General features: G+C 43.4%; 1 protein-coding gene across 1 annotated transcript in view; it reads left to right on the forward strand.

Annotated features, from left to right (window-relative positions):
- Positions 1-23116, forward strand: part of FHOD3 (formin homology 2 domain containing 3) — a 645976-nt gene that overhangs the window by 576448 nt on the left and 46412 nt on the right. Inside the window, 2 exon segments of the mRNA XM_030551482.1 lie at positions 15484-15674; positions 17192-17384. Of these exon segments, the coding sequence (XP_030407342.1) occupies positions 15484-15674; positions 17192-17384 (384 nt within the window).

Raw genomic sequence — 23116 nt, forward strand, 5'->3', positions numbered from 1 at the left:
TGAGAAAAGCCACTTTCATGGGACTGTGTGCTGAGCTCGCCCCAACCCTGTGGCGCAAGGACACGAGATTGAGAGCTGCCCTGTCAGTGGAGAAGTGGGTGGCTATTGCAATCTGGAAGATGGCAACTCCGGACAGCTACCGATCAGTCGCGAACCAGTTTGGAGTGGGAAAGTCTACCGTTGGAATAGTGTTGATGCAAGTTTGCAGGGCCATTAATCGCATCCTGCTAAGAAGAACCGTGACTCTGGGGAACGTGCAGGACATTTTGGATGGCTTTGCACAAATGGGTTTCCCTAACTGTGGAGGGGCGATAGATGGGACACATATTCCTATTCTGGCACCACCCCACCTTGCATCCTAGTACATTAATCGGAAGGGGTATTTCTCTGTGGTTCTCCAAGCGCTTGTGGATCACCGTGGGCATTTCACTGACATTTACACAGGCTGGCCTGGAAAGGGGCATGATGCACGCATCTTTCGGAACAGTGCCCTGTTCAGGAAGTTGCAGGCCGGGACTTTTTTCCCAGACCGCAAGATCACAGTATGGGACGTTGAAATGCCCATTGTGATCCTTGGAGACCCCGCTTAGCTGTTAATGCCATGGCTCATGAAACCATATACAGGGAAGCTTGACAGGAGCAAGGACCGGTTCAACTACAGGCTGAGCCGGTTTAGAATGACTGTGGAGTGTGCTTTTGGCCGTTTAAAAGGGCGCTGGAGATGTCTTTATGCGAAGCTAGACTTGGGGGAAAGCAGCATCCCTGCGGTTATATCCGCGTGCTGTACCCTCCATAATATTTGTGAAGGGAAGAGTGAAACATTCAGTGAGGAATGGACCTCCGACGTTCAATGCCTGGAGGCTGAATTTGCACAGCCAGAGAGCAGGGCTACTAGAGAGGCCCAGCACAGGGCTTCAAGGATTAGGGATGCCTTAAGGGAGCAATTTGAGGCTGAAAGCCAACAGTAATGTTTGGTGCCTTGCATGGGAGTGAAGTACAGTGGTTACAATGATTTGCAGTGCCTGTTTTTCCCTTGGGGTACAGTATGTTTCACTTTCTGCAATAATAAAGACTGTTTTCAAAGCCAAGAAATCATTTATTCAAAATACAGTACATAAAAGGGCAGGGGGGTAGGGTGCTGAACTGTACATTCAGAGGTTTGAATATGTCCTGCCTGGATTGCTGTGCAATGCCTGCTGCACTTCAGGATTAATATGCTGCATGGTGATGGGGGTTGAGTGCATAGGGTAAGGATCGTAGTTCTCAGGGCTGGTAGGTGAACGTGCTGGTGGTGGTAAGAACCAGGATGCTGGAGAAAGGGGTTTTGAGCAAACACTGGGGCACAAGGGAGAGAGCTTTGGGGGGGAGGGTGTTAGCACGGTAGTGATCTGCCTGCATGGCTACGAGTGACTGCATACAGTCCATTTGACGCGCTAGGAGGCTTATCAGCTGCTTTGTGCTTTTCTTGGTAGCCAATTCCTTTCTCCTGCTTTGTGTTTCCCTCCACTGATGCATTTTCTCTCTCCAGTCCTACAGCCTCTTATTCTCTCAGGCATACTGATTCATAACTGATTTCACCAAATCTTCTTTGCTTTTCCTTGGTTTCCTCCTCAAGTTCTGTAGTCTTTCAGCAGGCTGTGATAGGGCCGGAGGATTCAAGGACACTTCAAAAAAAACAGAAATAGAAACATTTATTACAGAGGCTGCATTGTTTATAATCACAGTGAAGGAGTTTGTAGACTATTTGTAGCATCATTTACACATAGCAAACATAGCACAGAGAGGCCACAGCAGCGAAGACATGGTGAGTAATGGAGTGAGTGTTTCTGCCGTGACTCACCTGGGAAGGGGAGCTGCTTGAGTCAAGGCTCACTGGGGTTTCTGTGCATTGGGGAAAGCAGAGAGCAGTTGGGGGAAAAGTGCACTGAACACCACCCCCACAATTGCCACAGCAGTTACTCCTCGAATCAATGTTTCTGCCGCGACTCACCTGGAAAGGGGAGCTCCTTAAGTCAGGGCTCACTGGGGTTTCTGTGCATTGGGGAAAGCAGAGAGCAGCTGGGGGGAAAGTGCACTGAACACTGTCCCTACATTTTCCACAGGATTTTCTACTGCCAGATATATCGCTGCTGCGGGTTACCTGGGAAGAGTGGGTGGGTCTTCTACAGCAATGTGGATTCCGTCCTGGTCCCTATGCAGCTTGCCTGTGTGCAGCAATGGTCCCCTCACCCTCACGGCACAGTGGCGCGGACGCGTTAGCCTGACTGGGACAAGGACCACGGTGGCTCTCCCTATAAACTTGTGCAAGCGCATTGCCCACGCTCTGGCTGAAACTTTTGAAGAGATTACCAAGGCCGATTACCGAGACGTGATAGACCAAATCAATGGGCTATTCCACATGTAGGCATGCATGCATGCAGCCATAACCCCCCCCCCCAAAAAAAAAACATTTCCATCCTTGAAATAAAAACTGCTTACCAGGAACCTGATCCTCTGCTTCTTCTTCACCAACAAGTTCCAGCTGCTGTGACTGGCTAGCTTCCTCCTGGGTTGAGAAGAGCTCCTGGCTGCATGCCTCCTGGGGCTCCAGGGTGTCTCCCTCCACCCGAGTAGCCTCACTCTCGGTTTCCTCTGCACCTTCCCCCTCTTCTCCCTGCTCTGAACTCTCCATCGTAGTCCTCGGATTGGCAGTGGGGTCACACCCAAGTATCGCATCCAGCTCCTTGTAAAAACGGCAGGTCGTGGGGGCAGCTCCTGAGTGGCGGTTTCCCTCATGGGCTTTGCAATAGGCACTCTGCAGCTCCTTTACTTTAACCCTGCACTGCAACGCGTCCCGTTCATGGCCCCTTTGCAGCATGGACTTTGATATCTGGCCATAGGTATCATAATTTCTACGGCTGGAGCGCAGCTGTGACTACACAGCTTCCTCACCCCAAACACTGATGAGGTCCTGCAGCTTGCAAGTGTTCCATGCTGGGGCTCGTTTGGGGAATGGAGGCATGGTCAGTGATTGATTGATTGATTGATTGCACTCCACACCTGGCTGAGCAAACAGGAAGGGGATTTTAAAAATTCCCGGGGCATTTAAAGAGCGAGTCACCTGAGCCCAGGGCAATGGAGTGCTAAACAATGAGCAGAGTGGCTGAAAAGGTATGCTGGGATACCTCCTAATACCCTGGAGGCCAATAACAGCGCTTTTGGTGGCCACACTTGATGAGCAGCCCTGCATCACCAGCGCTGGAATCGCTACACCCCAAGGAGACCAAGTGTACAGCCAGCGTTGCAGCCAGGGAGTTGCAGCGCTGGCCGTGCTTTGCAAGTGTGGACACAGAGTGAGTTGCAGCGCTGTAACCCCATCACCAGCGCTGCAACTCTCCAGTGTAGCCAAGCCCTTATGTTCACTATCATCCTGGACCAGATTCCAGCCAATGACATACGTAAAAGAATGTGAAAGACCCCCTTTCATTATGTCTGCTAGGTCTAAGCACAGTCCTTCTTCACTAATTACTCTGAAACTCAAGGGATGTAATTGCTAAACCTGGATTATTGGATATAAAAATATCTGGTGTCTTTCTGTTAAATTTAAGATATTTATGGAGCACTGTCTAGCACTAATATGCTAGATCCCTTCAGTGCCACACACATTCTGCTTATGGTTTGTGTCCAGCCATATCCTAATCGTCACTAGAGTCATACTGACTGAAGATGCTGTTTATTTAGAAAAAAACTAGGAGGGAGATTTCCAAAGGCACCCAATTTCCACTGATGTTCAATTAGAGATTTTCCCTGACCACCCTTTGTGCCGCTGGAAATCTTCTCATAGGTTGAGTTTCACCAGATTGTGTCCCTGAAAGTAGTGGTATAGTTCTGATCTGTCCTTCTATTTTTCTGCTATTTTTAGTTCAGACACTAACCATAATTCAAATCTCTCCTTAGTGTTTATGGGTGACAAGAATCTCCCCCCTACCATTTTCATCAGGCGTAGTCTGTATCCTACTTTTGTTAGCTGCATTTATTTATATAGTCCTGCATCTTGGGTGGTGAAATTTATTAACAAAATCCCAACCCTGCAACACTCCACCTCTTTTAAAAAAAAAACATTACTTTTCAAAGAAACTTCTATTATTAATACTAACCTACTTGCCTTTCTCCCCAGTTTTCATATGAGATTTTTGTTTAATTTACTAATAAACCAGCATTTGTAGGCAAAAGCACTTAGCTAGTCTACCAGATGGTTTCCTGTATCTGTATTCTTAGCAAATGGAGTGCAATAACAGCATCTTATCTTATTTTTCTGCCTACTCCTAATTAAATACTGTGAATCCTATGACAAGTTATGTGTTAACTCCTAAAATAGAAGATTTAAAAGAGAATGGGTAGATTTTTATGGAATAGCAACTTCACAATGGTGTTTGTAAGTGTTTGGGTAATGTAAAACAATACATGAGGTGCCCACCAGTGTGCTGCAATGACATATGCTTCTCTAATATTATAAATGTTGTTTAAGATGCCCTAATCTTGGTGCTCTGTGACAGCACTGTGGGCTCATTTGTTATTCTTTCAATGCTCAGAACTTCACTTGGCTCTGAACAAGGGCAGGAAGACGAGAATGTCATGTTCCACATCAAAACTCATCCCTGTAATAATGTGGAAATGATCTGTCTGACCTAAATTATAAAGAACTCAAACTGGCCTGTGGTCTGTGGTAGAAAATACTCTATCTTTGAAGGGGGAAAAGCTGACTTTATATATCTGTCTGTGTGTCTAATTATCATTTCGGTTGTGAAATTAGAGTGAAACATGTCACGTGAATGTGTTGGTTCTGTAGTCAGTACCAGTAGTGTTGGGAGAGGAAAAGATGGGGAGAGATTCAGTTCCTGTTTCGAAAATGTCTAGAGCTGATCTGTTCCACCAGTATAATAACAAAGTTTAAAGAGCGAAGGTGAGTCAGCAAATGATAATTATAATAATATAACAGAAATCTATAAGGCAGGGGTAGGCAACCTATGGCACGTGTGCCAAAGGTGGCACATGACCGATTTTCAGTGGCACTTACACTGCCCGGGTCTTGGCCACTGATTCGGGGGGCTCTGCATTTTAATTTAATTTTAAATGAAGTTTCTTAAATATTTTTAAAACCTTATTTACTTTATATACAACAATACTTTAGTTATATATTATAGACTTATAGAGAGAGACCTTCTAAAAACATTAAAATGCATTACTGGCACGCAAAACCTTAAATTAGAGTGAATAAATGAAGGCTTGGCACACCACTTCTGAAAGGTTGCCGACCCCTGCTATAAGGGATATTGAGAATATAGAACAAAAGTTATGCAGAACCTTCAAAAAAGACTCCGAATACCTTCCAGTGGTCTTCGTAATAAATTATTTAATTCTCAAACTGAGTTTTTCAGGCATGTTCAGGAAACTTCAATTCTGCTACTCAATCTGAACTTATTTTGTCAGCTTCCTTCCATTTCATTTTTACCTCAGGCCTGGATTTGGGGTTTTCAATCCTGCTCAAAATATCCAGGTAATTTCAGGGGAACAAATTCACTACAAACATAAGCAGGGGCAATATCTTTAACGTCGGAGGAGTTGTGCACATCATGGCAGTGTTGAACTTGACCCAGAAAACGGTTTAATTAGAATAGAAGAATAGAGTTGATTGATATGTGTAGCACACAGTGCAGAAGGGGATATCTTGAAGCTGTAATGATAATTTGAAATAATCATCTTTCCTCTTTTCTTTATACAATGCAGCATAATTATAAAATACTGTTACAGCAGAGCTTCTCTCAGGACTACCTTTTCAGTAGTCTCATGGAACCACAATTTTATGTGAAATCCACCTAAATGCCACGTTAGTCACAGTGCTCTCTTCCAGCTGGAAGCAGGTACTATTCCTGTTTCCTTTCAACAATAAGAAAATTAATCATCTCTCTCTACCATTGTGTAACTTCATTTTTTTTAAATAAAATGTTGGCAATAAGATGACACATAAATGGTGACTAGGGACCTTACTCTGCCCTGCCTCCCTTGGGAACACAGTGTGAACTGAATAGCTCACAGGGAAGCAGTATGGTATTTTATATGTTGTGATATGTGTATTGTACTTGTAATGTAAACAATCCTCATTTATAACTCTCTCTGTCTCAATACCCTTTTTAATCTTGTTAATCCTGACCCCAAATTACATTATGCGCCTTTATCATCTTACACCTCCTTGGGGTGTAATTTGATTATTTGATAACACCCGACACCAAGCAAATACCTCAAAATGGAGTAAGAATGCATCAAATATAATAGTATTGCTGAGCCACATATGTAGTTTTGCATCTCCAAAGCACTGTACAAACCTTTGGTCAGTTGCTCAGTTGGGCTTCATCTTGTATAGTCAGTTCCACAAGGGTAAAAAAAGATGCAAATTGTTACTTTTCTGATTTAGTAGTTTACAGTTATTACACATATAAATAACTACACACGGTAAAGAGCACCAGAGAATCTAGTCCATTGACTAATAAGCAAACATAATGTTGTCTGTAAAGATACAAGACAGCTTTCTTATGTCAATGGTTTTTTAGAGTTCTCAGTGAATAGAAATTAACATCTGAACCATTTCAATGCCTTTGGCTCTCTGTTTTCAGTGGAATCTGCTGTTTATAAATAAGGAAAGTTGTGCTCCAGCGAGATGTACCTCCCATTAACCTTCCTTGTGCATTACAAGAGTCCACAGAGTGATAGTACATTTCTTAAAGATGGCATTAAAAAGTGAAAAAGGAATTGTAGATCCCTAGCTGAAAAAGTATAATGCAGTTATTTTTGACAAAATGCATAATATATAAATATCACTATTTAAAATAGGGTGGTGAGATAATTTTTATTGGATCCGCTTCTGTTGGTCTCTCTTGTCTCTCTCATCAACAGAAGTTAGTCTGTTAAAAGATATTACCTCATCCACTTTGTGTCTCTAATGTCCTGGGACGAACATGGCTACAACAATACTGCATACACCAGAGGTTCTCAAACTGGGGGTCAGGACCCCTCAGGAGGTCACAAGGTCATAACATGGGGAGTCGTGAGCTGTCAACCTCCACCCCAACCCTGCTTTGCCTCCAGCATTTATAATGGTGTTAAATATATAAAAAAGTGTTTTACATTTATAAGGGGAGTCGCACTCAGAGGCTTGTTATTTGAAAGGGGTCACCAGTATAAAAGTTTGAGACCCACTGGCATACGCTATTTAAGGAAATTCTATTCTGTATCCATAAAGATTAGTATGCACTGTAGGGGGCAGGTCGGTGTAACATACAAAGTGCTTAGTGGATCTTCGGTTTAGTCACACTGTGCCCACAGGCTAGTTGCTTGACTCTTTTGTTCCTCATCTGTGATATAGAGCTGGATGTTGCCAATGATTACTGAAGTATCCAAACTTCACTGCCATCCTTCAGAATTTAAACTTTTACTGGAAATCTTGTTTTACAGATAATGAAGGGAATTAGATGGTCCTTTCATCTTCCATGCATTTGGAAAGTAATAATGAGCATTGGTGTGCAGGAAGAGAGTGATAGAGAGGCCTATTCTGTTAGCATGCATGCTCTGTGTACCCCATTCACTTTCTGATGTTACTGATAGTTGGCCCAAATGGAGTTTCTGGTCACAACAACTCAGCACATTGGTTAGTGCTCCCTCGTTGGAGGAGAAAGGTTTACCCTGTTCAGTGCTATCTGGTGTGACTGTATGAGTCTAACACTACGCGTTTAAACCGATTTTAGCAGCGTTAAACCGAATTAACGCTGTACCCGTCCACACTACGAGGCCCTTTATATTGATATAAAGGAATCCTTAAATTGGTTTCTGTACTCCTCCCCGAAGAGAGGAGTAGCGCTAAAATCGGTATTACCATATCAGATTAGGTTTAATGTGGCCGCAAATCGACGGTATTGGCCTCCAGGCGGTATCCCACAGTGCACCACTGTGGTCGCTCTGGACAGCATCTCAGCTCGGATGCAGTGGCCAGGTAAACAGGAAAAGCCCTATGAAATTTTGATTTTCATTTCCTGTTTGCCCAGCGTGGAGCTCTGATCAGCGTGGGTGGCAATGCAGTCCCAAATCCAAAAAGAGCTCCAGCATAGACCGTACGGGAGATACTGGATCTGATCACTGTATAGGGAAACAAATCTGTTCTATCAAAGCTCCGTTACAGAAGATGAAATGCCAAAGCATTTGAAAAAAAAATCTGCAGTGTACACAGTGCTGTGTGACAAGTGTAACGGGAAGCCAGAGACTCAAATGGACGCTCAGGGAGGAAGGGAGGGGGTACTGAGGACTCCAGCTATCCCACAGTCCCCAGCAGTCTCCGAAAAGTATTTGCATTCTTGGCTGAGCTCCCAGTGCCTGTAGGTTCAAACACATTGTCAGGCGTGGTTCAGGGAATAGCTCGTCAATTTACTCTCACTCTCCATGTGAAAGAAAAGGGAAAGAAATCATTTCTTGACTTCTTTCAATGTCACCCTATGTCTACTGAATGCTGCTGGTAGACGCGATGCTGCAGCAGTGAAGAGAAGTGTCCACTCCTCTCCCCTGCCTGGTGGCAGACGGTGCAGTAGGACTGGTAACCGTCCTTCTTATCAACCTGTGAGTGCTCCTGGCTGGCTTCAGGTGAGGTCGGCCGGGGACACCTGGGTGAAAATAGGAATGATTCTCGGTCATTCCCAGTAGATGATACAGAACGGCTGGTAACCGTCCTCATCATAGCAACTGGGGGCTGAGCTCCATCAGCCCCCTCCCTTTCCTGTGTAAAGAAAAGATTCTGTCCTGCCCGGACTGTCATAGCAGCGGCATGCTGGGCTCCTCTCCCCCACACCGCTTAATGTCCTGCCTGGACTGTCATAGCACTGGGAGGCTGCCTCCCCCTCATTTTATCTCACTAACAATTCACTGTTTCTTATTCCTGCATTCTTTATAACTTCATGACACAAATGGGAGGGATACTGCCACGGTAGCCCAGGAAGGTTGGAGGAGGAGGGAAACAATGGGTGGGGTTGTTGCAGAGGCACCCCCCGTGAATGGCATGTAGCTCATCATTTCTGCGGGATTTGACACGGAGCAGCTGTGCTCTCTGATACACTGGTTCTCTAGTACACTTGCCCTGTATTCTAGGCAGGACTGACTCTATTTTTAGAAACCATAAAGGAGGGATTGACTTGGGGAGTCATTTCCAGTTTTGCCTTTGCGCCCCCAGCCAATCTCAGCCAGGAGCACCCATGATAGCAGCAGACAGTACAGAAGGACAGATAACCGTCATCTCATTGCCAATTTACACCGGCAGCAGACGGTACAGAACGACTGATAACCATCTCTGCTATCATGCAAAAGCAAATGAATGCTGCTGTGTAGCGCTGGAGTATCGCCTCTGTCCATGGCATCCAGTACACATACGGTGACTGTAAAAAAAAAAACAACTGCTGAACGGGCTCCATGGTTGCCATGCTATGGCGTCTGCCAGGGCAATCCAGGGAAGAAGGGCGCAAAATGATTGTCTGCAGTTGCTTTCCCGGAGGAAGGAATGACTGATGACATTTACCCAGAACCACTCGTGACAATGATTTTTGCCCCATCAGCCACTGGGCTCTCAACCCAGAATTCTAAGGGGCAGGAGAGACTGCAGGAACTATGGGATAGCTACGGAATAGCTACCCACAGTGCAACACTCCGGAAATCGACACTAGCCTCGGACCATGGACACACACCACCGAATTAATGTGCTTAGTGTGGCCGCGTGCACTCGACTTTATACAATCTGTTTTATAAAACTGATTTATGTAAAATCGGAATAATCCCATAGTGTAGACGTACCCTAAGTGTTACTGTGTTGGTTGAGAAGATTATGTGGCTCAAGGTACATTTGGGCCCAGCTGTTAATGGGTGCACAGAGGGAGAGGAGTCTCACATTCCCTCATAGCTGCCAAGTACTGTCCATACTGGTGATCCCTTGAGAACATTGGCTGCTTTTATTTGGCAAAAGACACCCCAAAGCTGTCAGGAAGAAAGCATGGCCACCATTCTGTTCTCCCTTTACAGTAGCCAGTGGAGTTGGCTGTGCATGCAGTGGAGAGCAGGCCACATGACCTGAAGAGGTGAGCCGTAACCAACTTGTCCTGCACGGAGAGAGCTCTTGAAGATATTCTGCTTCTTTGCGGCAGTGCCTGTAACGCAAGACTGAGCCCTTAGTGTGTATTGGGGAGGAAAGGGGACAGAAACAGAGAGAAATGTGAGCAGCAGAGAAACCATGAAAACAAAAGAAGTGGACAGTAAGAAAAGAAAGGGAGGTAGAGTAAGAGACCAGAACAAGGGACAGATCCAGGAAAGAAGGGACAGTGAGGTGACAGTTTTTGGGTCACTCCAAGTCATGCCCCATTAGAAAGCAGCATGCTAATACTTTTGCTGCTTGAAAAAAAGCCCACACCAGTGGTTTGAAATATTGTACAGTGAGTGCTTTAATGCTATAGACTATCACATTCATTTGACCTCATTTTCTAGAAGAGTCCAGATTTTCTAAATAACTTCAGATGTTTGTATTCCTTCCTACCCAGTCTAGTGGCTTAGTGAATTGTTCTGTGAGTTTAGGCAGGAAAAATCTGCTCAACAGATCGGCAAGTACGAAATGTTTTTTGTTTTTTTGGTAAATCACGTTCATTAGTGCTCTTTAGGGAAGCATTTTGTTGGACCATGACACACATCTAAAGGAAAGCAGATACTTTATATCAGATAATGTGTTAAATGATCTTCACTTAACCCCTTAAGGGTTAGGGTCTATAGAAGGTATCATCCTATGGCGATGCCTTGGATTCTGTGCATAGAAGCACTACTTATCCCAGGGTTTTTTTGGAAATAATGGGAACACTTTCAGAAATGTAAATTGGGGAAACAATACTTGTAAAATACAAACTAATGTACATGAATGTCTCATAGCACTTTTAACTTTTACTCTTGCAAATGTGGAGAATTTTCCCTACATGGATTATTTTTGTCCCTAAAAAATGACCACTCATTCAAGACAAGTTCCTGAGATTTGGTGGCCCACATTACATTAGAGTTCACAGTGATCTGTTACACTCTCTTGGAGTACTTGTGGCACCTTAGAGACTAATAAATTTATTTGAGCATCAGCTTTCGTGGGCTAAAACCCACTTCATCAGATGCATGCACTGGAAGAGTATACTCCATGCATCTGATGAAGTGGGTTTTAGCCCACGAAAGCTGATGCTCAAATAAATGTGTTAATCTCTAAGGTGCCACAAGTACTCTTCGTTCTTTTTGCTGATACAGACTAACACAGCTACCCCTGTGTAGTGGAGTGGTCACCCACTCCTGCCCAGAAGGGCTTAAAACAGCCCTTCAAGAGGGCTGTGACAGAGAGAAAAGCTGGGCTGATTGGGGGAAACAGCCTCAGCTGTGGCCATGCCCCAAACAGACCTAGCTGGCCCTATAAAGGCCAGGGAAGCCAGGAGCAAACGGTCTCCCTCTGTCTCTAGAGGGAGAAGGGCCTGGCTGCTGCAGGATTAGCAGGAACCTTGATTTGGAGCAGGGCTGGAGAAGGGCCAGAGGAGCTGGGAGCTCCAGCATGGAAAGCCCCAGGCTGCAGGCCTGCTGACAGGTCTATTAGGTAATGGGGTTGCAGGGGACAGCCCATGGGTAGGCAGAGGCAGCAGGTCCAAAACCCCCTTTGCTTATCATGAGTGGCTTACGCTGCTGTCCACCCCAGTGAGTGGGGGCTAGACAGGAACTGGCAGTAGCCTAAGACTGAGGCAAAATGGGGATAGTGGATGGGGGTTCCCCTGGGAGGGGGAGACCCCAAGATTGAGGGGGTTCTGCAAGGGAGGGGCAGAAACCCAGTGAAGCGGCACCGGTCCTGGGAGGGGTATGGGGGCCGGAGTGAGGTAAGGTGGATCACCGGCCTGCCAAGGGCGCTCCGGAGCTGGGATAAGCTAATTCCTGAGGACGACCAGCAGGAGGCGCTGCAGTGGTGAGTCCGACAGCTGCACTCTCTGAAACCTATACTCTCTTGGCAACTGTCCTTCTGACATTAGCCTCAGTTAGGTTCAGAATATACAAGCAAGTTACCCTCATTAGTTTCGATTTCCAGTTTCAGTGATTTGCACTTACTGCACCAGCACAGGCAGCTGTGCTCAGTTCACCCCATGAGAGAGCAGATGGTATTTTCCCTGCTGTGCTCCCTCAGAGGTTCTACCACAGGGTGGTAGCCTCAAACTGTAGTGAAGGTTCTAGCAATTCTTCATCCACATCCACTCCTCAGCTAGCAGTACCCCTTTTGTGGCTGCATTGGTTCTTTGCAGGACCACAGTGAAGGGGAAGATGCCAACTGCTCTATATCCTTTCTGCTCTCTAGAACCTAGAGGACCTTTCCCAAATGCATTGTCTTTTGACCTCTACAGACCTGATAACTCAGAACCCTCACTGATTTCAGTGCAAGCTGTTGTAACATAAGATGAAAATTAATGAAAATTCCTGCACTGTGCAGAGGAGGGATTGGGGGAGTTCCCCACCCCATCTGGAAAATTCTTTGCGACCCCAAATTTTGAGTCCTACAGTCTTCTGGGCTCTGTTGTTTTCTAATAGGGATACTGGTATTTTGTCCACTGTGTGCATTTTATATTTCCAGTCTATGGTGAGCTGCAATATGTTTGTCATCAACAGTCAAATACTGACCTGAAGAGGGATTTTTTTTTAAATAGGCATTGATACCCTAACAAAAATATAACCCCCCACAGCTGCCTCGCCTGCAGGGATTTCTAAATAGCATAATGGATCAAAGGATGTTTTTATTTCCTTGTGCAGAGGAAAAATTCGTCATTTTCTAAGTCAGAGCAAAAATGAATCAAATCAATACCAGGTTATATCAGGGAGCTTTTTAATAATAATACATTTCTTATGGCTAAACTCAGTTAGTATGACTCTCAGCAGTAGGTACTGTACATAGCTGAAACCTTTATTCCATCTGTAACAAACTTTAATTTGAACCAAGGTCAAGAATGCATTAAAAAAATAAAAAGCTCAAAATGAGATCCACCTACACTCAAGATAGGGCTGGCAATCCCATATTCCTCTAATTTTGAGGTAGTATGTGTCCAGGGCCAGTTTCTTTATTGCAGTTACAGTGACCTGGTCGTAAATGGTTGCCCAGGGAGGGATTTCCCCAGAGTAAGCAAGATAATTTTATGGAGTAGAGCCTAAACTGGGATGGTTATGCCACATGACCTCTCTGCTGACAGCATAGTAGAGAAAAGAGATCATGGCTGAGGAAAATGTATCGTAAACTCTATTTTCAGTCCCTTCTTATTCTAGCAACCTAACATAGGTTATAAAAGCCTTAGGCTGCTCTAACATAGCACAAGAGTAACAGTTATGCACAGAATAGCACCAGGATCAGTGAAGTGTAAAGGAAAGCTTCTAAATACCCTTCAAACATCACACTGACTTTTAATCAGCATTATGGCCACAATTAGAGACCTGGCCTCCATAGGGTGACCAGACAGCAAATGTGAAAAATCAGGACAGGGGGTGTGGGGTAATAGGAGCTTATATAAGAAAAAGACCCCAAAATTGGGACTATCCCTATAAAATTGGGACATCTGGTCACCCTAGGCTTCCAGTACCCTGCTTCAGGTCCATCTTACAGAGATGTGTCTGAGTTTTAGTGTTTGGGTTTACCTGAATTTTCCCTGAAATCAAAAGAGTTCTGATTCCAGTTCAAGCTGGTTTTGGATTTAAACCAGTAATGGTAAAATATAAAAGCTGTAAGATAAAATTAATGTGCACAGCCCACATAAGTGTGAAATAACATATGAAATATGTAATAGTTATACGTATCAGAAATCACTAAGCCTCATGAGATTGTGCCATGTCTTTGGGAGGTGGATTGGAGCAATTCAGGCATAAAGATCTTGGATGTAATCCTGGGCCCACTGGAATCAATGGCAGAACTCCCATTGATTTCAATGGGGCTAATATTTCACCCTTTATCTGTATGTGCTTGTATCACCTTCTCCAGTCATTTAAAATTTCTTGTTATGTATATACTTAGTCAGCATTATAATTTTGGTTACGGACATGTTACCAACAATGAACAATTAATAACTATATTAATTTCTTATTATATATAATACTTTATATATTACTAAGTTTTGTTAAAACATCATATGTACTGTTGTGGGACTATAGTGTTATCGCAAAAGCAATTAAAATTAATAAATAAATAGCTGCACTGCATAGGAATATATTCAGTTATAAACCTTTGAAAATAACATTTACTAAGCTACAGTTCCTTCAGATCCTATAAGCAAGAAGAAACCCCTTATACAGAACTGTTTTCTGTTTTGCAATAAGAGATGGGCCAAAAATACCAGACCCAAACATCCGCAAACTCTCTGGCTTATTTGGAATCTGAGTCTAAATCTGTATTTTATGGCTTAGGCTCATCTCGACTTTGAACTGTTGTTTGAAAATAAATTTATTCTTCCTTGGGAAGTCAAGAAGACCATGTAGGAGACTTCTGCTGTTTCCATTTGCTTTGTGTATGTGCTGTACTGTGGCTGGATAGTTCATGCATATTCCTGTTGTTATAAACATATCCAAAATCACTTGCGTAGACCACTGCAGTTTGAACACCTTTTTTGGTTGATGAATAAGAGAGAACCTCTGTTTCACCTTCTTATGGAATTTATTGGCTTCCCTCCTGATAAGTGTTACTTGAGGATGTAATAATTTATTTTAACTGTGTTGACACAGACTTCCAAAGCTATTAGAAAGATTCTGTTATAAGCTAACAGTGTCATACTTTGAATCAAGAGATGCAAGTTTGTACTGAGATCACTAGATAACACTTCCTTTGAATAAAACTTGAAGTTCTGGCACATGAACTGACCATTTGGAATACAACATCATCTTTCAACAAGACAGTGCACGGGGTGGGGACATACCCAAGGGGAAACATTGGCATCTAGACACTATAGTGATTATCAGACACATTAAAAAGCTGTAAGCTAGTAGTGAGGAAGAGAGAAGAAAAAACCTTTTTGCTGCCTTGGTGTATGCACACATTTTTTGATCATCCCTAGTGCAGTTGACAGCAAAGAGAAGGATCAGCTAAAACATTTTATACAAATGTTGCAGAAAGTTAAGACATTCTCTTCTCTTTAGATGTTACATCTATATGGTAACCACACATAGTTACATTTCTTTTTGTTTCAGAATTTCTCTGACTAACATCTCACATGCTTACACTGAGGGTAGAGACACGGACAAGTATTAATATCGTATTAATGTATATAGCAGTGTCACTGAAGCTACCTCTCCCTCCCCATCTCTTTGTTGTATAAAGATGAAACCGTTCAGATACACAAGGTTATTGCTGTCGTGTTTGAGATCAAAGTGGCTGATGTCTTCACTTGTTTTTAGGTTGACTTTGAACAACTTCAGGACAACTTATGTCAGATGGAGAAAAGGTGCAAAGCATCTTGGGATCACCTTAAGGCTATAGCAAAGCATGAAATGAAGCCAACGCTGAAGCAAAAAATGTCTGAGTTCCTTAAAGACTGTGCAGAAAGAATCATAATTCTGAAGATTGTTCACAGAAGAATAATTAACAGGTACAGCATTAGGGCACTGATGGGAACAACCTCAATTACTATGTGCTTCAAACCACATTTCAAGACGTATGTTTACCAACATATCTGTTGTGAGTTCTTTATAACAGATGTTCATTTGTTCCCGATATTTCCTAACTTCAGCTGAATATTGTATTTCTGCTGAGAAAAATGACTGATAATTATTTTCTTGCGTATAACTACACGCTGTGGTAAAATCTTGAAATCCTACTCAGGCAATTTCCTTGTGGCTTTAATGATATATTTGCCATAGTAAAGATTAAGTAACAAGTTCTGTGTCTGGAGCTAATACTATACATATCTTGTACAATCTGCTAATGCTCATATATATGCAAGTGCCACTGCTTGTATATTTCCAGATTCATAAACTCTCACAGATTATTTAAATATGCCCAATCATGATAATACCAATCTCTTATGTAGTGGTTTTCATCCATAGATCTCAAATTGCTTTACAAAGGAGAATGGTATCTTTAACCCCATTTTGCAGATGGAGAAATAATATATATAGTTGTACACAGAATTACCAAAGGGAGTTCAAAAAAGCCCAAATGTGTGAATGTACAGATATGGGATGTTAATTCAGCCCATCTGTTTTCTCATTCATGAATTCCGGTCCGTCTTCTAAATAAGTAGTACCCCACATATAGCTGAGTAGTAGTGAAAGCAGGAACTTATAAGTTTTGCATATATTGTGTTGGATTTGAAAATAAGTAGAACACTGTTTTCATTACTTTAAATTACATAGTGTAACTACTATTCTAAGCCTCTCCAAGATACCCTATTTATTCAATCACATCTTTCATTTCCATTGTAATCAGTGTTTTAATTAGCATGGACACAGTAAATAAAAATAGATTCACAAAGAGCTATACATTCAGTAGTCCATTGTGAATAATGTGGTACAGAAGCAGCAGCAGCAAAGCTGCAAATAATACAAAAAGCTATGGGTAATACTGAATCAACAGTAAAGTTGTGAACTCAAAACACCCAGACTGAAAGTATTTGAATGTTACAAGGTTTTATGGTTTTCTTTTTGAACTAGAAATGCTTCTCTTCCTGTGTTGCTAGCCTGTAAATCTTCATTCTTCTTGTCTAGACTTTCCCCCAACATCTTAACAGCCTCTTTGAAGTTGCTTAATACAAACAAAGGGAATTAAAACATAATTTTTTTTCAATATCTGAAATGAAATTGTTCATTCATATGCCAAATTAGTAAAATAAAATGAATGGAGTTTAATAAATATCTTATCTCTTAATCAGCATGGGAAAATGGGTTAGGATGAAATTATCATAGACTAGCCATTTATTTTAATTATAAACCATGCCAGTGATGTTTAAGGAATCCAGGAAAATTCCACAGTATGAAGAAAAAAAAAAAGATGAGAGTTCAGAAGACAATAAATTGGTCAATTGAAATCTTTTTTTTACTGGAAATCTAAAGTTTTTGAATTTTTTTTACATTTTTAAAAGCTGTCATTAATTCATTTTGTTTTTAGGTTCCATGCATTTTTGTTATTTATGGGTCATCCTCCTTACGCAATCCGTGAAGTCAACATCAATAAGTTCTGCAAAATTATTAGTGAATTTGCTTTAGAGTATCGCACCACCAGGGAACGAGTTTTGCAGCAGAAGCAGAAACGCGCCAACCACAGGGAAAGAAACAAGACCAGGGGGAAAATGATCACAGATGTAAGTGGCAAAATCAGATCCACTGTGGCAAGTATTTGTGAAGCTTTCTTTTTAGTTAATGCCATATTTTAGATGTTTTGCTTCATTCACTAACCTTCCTTTAAGGATTCCCTCCACTATGAATAATGTACTCTGTATTCTTTGGTAAATCAATATTATGTCTTTCTTTGTCATTGACTATAAAAGCTTCTGGATTCATAGCAGCTTCTAGATTTGGACAAAACAAGACTAAGAGTTCATAAAGAAAATCTTCTGCATGTTACATGGACAAATTCATGTACAATGTCTGTTTTCAACAAAGAATAGAGTAGGAATTGAGGGTACCTTACTGAAAAATATGGCCAAAAATATAAATAACACAACCCTAAAATTAGGTTGCCAAATCATTCCATATATCAAATTACTGACCACATATTTAGGTGTTTATATACGGGTTTAGGTGTGTAACATTAGATTCCCATTTGGGAAAGTCCTGACATGAAAACTTAAATATTATAGTGTTTTATATATATAGTATCTTCTTTTTTATTAGATAAAAATATATTACATAAGAGTCAAGTGCGTCCTCTTTCAGATTTCATTATAGATTACTAATTTAGATTCTCTTTAGCTGTTACCTAATAAATTTCGCTGACTGTGTTCCGGCTACTTTGGTAAAAATAAGATGAACTTTCTCTTGATCTTTAAAGATCCTCTGATTTTTTTTATCTTCTTTTAAATTGATGCAGTTTCACTCGGTCCAAATAAAGTTTTAAGAAGTGCCAGTACTTAATAAAAGTTTCCAGCTGTCTCAAAATCCAAATCTGGAGTTTCAATTAGACATGAGTGGTTCATCGCATATGAACCTACCCCTATCCTGCCTTTGGCATGAAAAACCCAAAGCTGATTACAATTTTATGACCAACAGCTCAGACAAATTAGGTAAAGAAACAAAATGCATCAGACGCATATTGGGATTGTATTTAAGTGACTCACAATCATTTGTAGATCTTTCCTGGCAATAATCTTTCAAATTTTGGAAATCTTCCTCATCTGGGAGAGAATTTTAGAGCCACATTATTATCTCAAAAGATTTTCCTTTTGGACTAGTCCCAGGTAAAGGAAGGGCTCTGATTCTTTGCAGAGGGTTTAAGATAGACATGAAAAATTTCAGGTCTAGTATTAGGGAACTGAAGCTTTATATTTGCATTGCACCCTAATTTCTCTAACATTCTTGAAGAGTTAAAATGTGATACTAACCAAAGGGATTGGCAAATTGAATATTTAATTTGCCAAGTAGCATCAGCGCTTTTCACCAGTTCAGATAATGGCAAAGGGGGATGAGTTCCTGTTATGCCAGTATACCATGGAGCATTTCTGTATTAAAGGATCAGGATAATTGGCAGCAACAGGACTGAAGGAGCTTGAAGTCCTTTTGCATCAGGAAGTGGGGGAAGGGAAAGGTGTCTATTCATCTGCTCACCAGAAGAAATATCCAGAGAGATGGAGAGAGGAAGTGGGCCTGCATGCTGACCCTATCACAATAGAACAGGATGTAGGTACAAGCAAGTGGTCAGTCACTGTAGATCTGAGCCAGGGAGGTGGGCCATTTCCTGAAGATGTGAAAACAGGAGAGTGAGTGATTGGGCCTTCACCAGAAGGGCTTGTTATAGGACAAGGAAGAAGAATAATCAGACCAGGTTGGTATTTGTATTTGGGAGAAATTGAGTATCATCTGAGCAATCGGATCTCAGCTACAAATATCCTCCGTGTCTGAGTTGTAGGATATATGCTTAGCATTAATTCACAATTGTATGCTGATCCTATGAGCTGAGAAAACGTAACAGAGTGAAGAGCATTCTCTAAAATTCTCCATGTTGAACCTCTAAGAACATAAGAATGGCCATACTGGGTCAGACCAAAGGTCCATCTAGCCCAGTATCCTGTCTTCCGACAGTGGCCAATGCCACGTGCTTCAGAGGGAATGAATTGAACAGGTAATCATCAAGTGATCCATCACGTCACCCATTCCCAGCATCTGGCAAACAGAGGCTATGGATACCATTCCTGACCATCCTGGCAAATAGCCATTGATGGGCCTATCCTCCATGAACTTATTTAGTTCTTTTTTGAACCTTGTTATAGTCTTGGCCTTCACAACATCCTGTGGCAAAGAGTTCCACAGGTTTACTGTGCATTTGAAGAAATACTTTCTTTTGTTTGTTTTAAACCTGCTGCCTATTAATTTCATTTGGTGACCCTTAGTTCTTGTGTTATGAGAAGGAGTAAATAGCACTTCCTTACTCACTTTCCCCACAGCAGTCATGATTGTATAGATCTCTATGATACCCACCCCATAGTCATCTCTTTTCCAATGTGAAATGTCCCAGTCTTCTTAATTTCTACTCATATGAAAGCTGTTCCATACTCCTAATCATTTGTGTTGCCCTTTTCTGGACCTTTTCCAATTCCAATATATCTTTTTTGAGATAGGACAACAAGTTCTGCATGCAGTATTCAAGATGTGGGCGTATCATGGATTTATATAGAGGCAATATGATATTTTCTGTCTTATTATCTATCCCTTTCTTAATTGTTCCCAATATTCTGTTCACTTTTTTACTGCTGCTGCACATTGAGTGGGTGTTTTCAAAGAACTATCCACCATGACTCCAAGATCTCTTTCTTGAGTGGTAGATCTCTTTCCTGAGTGGTAAAAGCAACAACCACCTATCCTAAGCAAATATTAATGCTGACACACAATGTTTGTCAAATGAACCACATTTTTGTTGTTAATTTCTAAATCTCTCTTAAATGAGTCTGTAGGTCCCTACACTGGGAACAAATATTTAATAGGCTTGTAACGGGGCAGTGACTCACCCCTGCGGCACCTCCTGTCAGTCGTCCTGGGAATTAGCTCTTCAACCCAGGAACACCCTCTGCAGACCGGTTTCTCGCCTTGCTGCTGGCCCCCCTGTCCCTCCCGGACCCCGTGCCTCTTCTGCCGAGGTTCTGCCCACTGCAGTACCCCGCAGTCTCTCTGGGCCCCCCCCCCCATGGGAACCCTCTGTCCCCACCTCATCTCAGTCTTTGGCTACTGCCAGTCACCATCTAGTCCCCACTCACTGGGGCAGACTCCCCAGCTGTGCCCTCAGGTCCTTATCTCCCAGACCCTCCCCCTCAGGGTCTGGGTCCATTTTGTCTCCTATCCCACGACCACCTGGGTCCTGGCCTCTTGCTTGGCCCGCTCGATCTGGGTTTCCTTAGTAAAGACTTCCCTGGCGACAGTCTGGGTCCCATACTCCTGCAGGGTCCCCTGTGTCCCGGTTGCGGCCTTTGCCTCCTCTTGTGGATGGCCCACTGGCTTGTCAGGCCCTCTCTTGGCCGCCCCCAGTTGAGGTCTTTATGTGGCCTGGGTCCTGGCAGCCAAAGCAGACTCACCTCCCCTTTGCTGCCCCAGGCCCTGGCTGCTTCTGATTGTCCCTCATTGGGCCAGCCCTCCCTGGGTTATCTTGGGACATGTTCTCTGGGGCAGGGCATTCCCACCATAGGTGCCCCCTTTGTCCACAGGCCCAACACGCCCACAACTACCTGGGTTCCCTCACCCAGCAGACTGCCAGAGGGACTTGCCACTGTCCCTTATTTGGGTGACGCACTGTGCCCCCAACCCAGTAGGGACAGTCCTGCCTTATTTGTCCATGCCTGGCACAGCCATAACCTGTCTTTCGTTCCGCGCCCAGCCTTCTGGCGCTGGTGCCAGGCTCTTCCCTCCGCGCTTCCTCCTGAACTCCCTCCAGAGGAGCTTTACCAGGGCCTGCTGTTCCTCTGCCAGCTGGGCCATCTGTCCATGGAGGGCCCATTGCACCTCCCGTAGTCTGCTCTGGGTCACCCGGCCCCCATATAGGTCATCAGCCCCATTCCTCCAGACACTGACACCGAGGCCCACCCAGGGACAACACCTGGGGTCTCCCCATAGAAAACCCTGCTGTACCCAGGATCCATCACCCCCTTTGTTTTTTTTAAGTCCGGGCAATAGTCTCACAATCCTTGCCCTTGCCCCTTGTATTGGGGGCAGGTCATCTATGTTCGCATTCTCCACCACGATGTAAAGGGACAGCGACTCAGCCCTACAGTGCCTCCTGTTGGTCATCTTTGGAATTAGCTCTTTGACCCAGGAGGACCCTCTGCGGGTCAGTGTCTCACCTTGCCACTGGTCCTCATGTCCCTCCCAGACCCCAGTGCCCCTTCTGCCAGGGTTCTTCCCCCTGCAGTACCCTGCGGTCTCTCTGGGTCCCCCCTCCCAAGGAAACCCCCAACCTCCTATACCCACCTCGCTTCAGTCTTTGATTACTGCCAGTCACCATCTAGCCCCTGCTCACTGGGGCAAACTGCAGTATAATTGCCACTCATCATTGGCAATGAGCGTTTGGACCTGCTGCCTCTGCCTACCCTTGGGCTACTCCATTGTAACCCCAATATCTTTCAGCCCCTAACAAAGCCTGCAGCCTGGGGGGTTTTCCAGGCTGGAGCTCCCCAGCTCGTCTGGCCTTTCCCCAGCCCTGCTCCACTTTAGGTACTCTTTCTCAGCTCCCAGGCAGCCAGGCCCTTCTCCCTGAAGAGCTAGAGGGAGAGCCCTTCTCAGCTCCTGGCTTCACTGTCTTTTATAGGGCCAGTTGCAGTCTGATTGGGGGGTGGCCCTGCTGCAGCTGCTTCCCCAATCAGCGAGCCTTTAGCTCACAGCCCTAGCCCTCTCCCAGGGCTGGCTTCAAGCCCTTTCAGGGCAGGAACGGGTGACCACCCTGCTACAGGGCTCGTCAATCTATCAGAGAAAGATTCAACACAATCCAATGGATGGAAGCTGAAGCTAGACAAATTCAGACAGGAAATAAGGCATAAACTAACATGAACGTAATTAACCATTGAAACAATTTACCAAGGGTCATGATGGATACTCCATCCCTGACCGTTTTTATCCATGATGACTCCAAGATGTCTTTCTTGAGTGGTAACAGCTGATTTAGACCCCATCATTTTATATGTGTAGTTGGGATTATGTTTTCTAATGTGCATTACTTTGCATTTATCAAGATTGAATTTCATCTGCCCTTTTGTTGCCCAGTCACCCAGTTTTGCGAGATCTCTTTGTAACTCTTCACAGTCTATTTTGGACTTAACTATATTGAGCAGTTTTGTATCATCTGCAAATTTTGCCACCTCACTGTTAACCCCTCTTTCCAGGTCATTTGTGAACATATTGAGTGGCCCCAGTACAGACTGCGGGGACACCACTATTTACCTCTCTCCATTCTGAAAACTGACCATTTATTCCTATCCTTTGTTTCCTGTCTTTTAACCAGTTACTGATCCATGAGAGGACCTTCCCTCTTATCCCACGACAGCTTACTTTGCTTAAGAGTCTTTGGTGAAGGACCTTATCAAATGCTTTCTAAAAATCTAAGTACACTATATCCACTGGATCCCCCTTGTCCACATGTTTGTTAGCCCTCTCAAAGAATTCTAATAGATTGGTGAGGCGTGATTTCCCTTTACAAAAAACATGTTGACTCTTCCGCAACAAATCATGATAATCAATGTGTCTGATAATTTTGGTCTTTACTATAGTTCCAACCAGTTTGCCTGGTACTGAAGTTTGGCTCACTGGCCTGTAATTGCTGGGATTGCCTTTGGAGCCTTTTTTAAACACCAGTGGCATATTACTTATCCTCGAGTCATCTGGTACAGAAACTGATATG

The sequence above is a fragment of the Gopherus evgoodei genome, chromosome 2 (genome assembly GCF_007399415.2).
Source record: "Gopherus evgoodei ecotype Sinaloan lineage chromosome 2, rGopEvg1_v1.p, whole genome shotgun sequence".
NCBI classification, from domain to species: domain Eukaryota; kingdom Metazoa; phylum Chordata; order Testudines; family Testudinidae; genus Gopherus; species Gopherus evgoodei.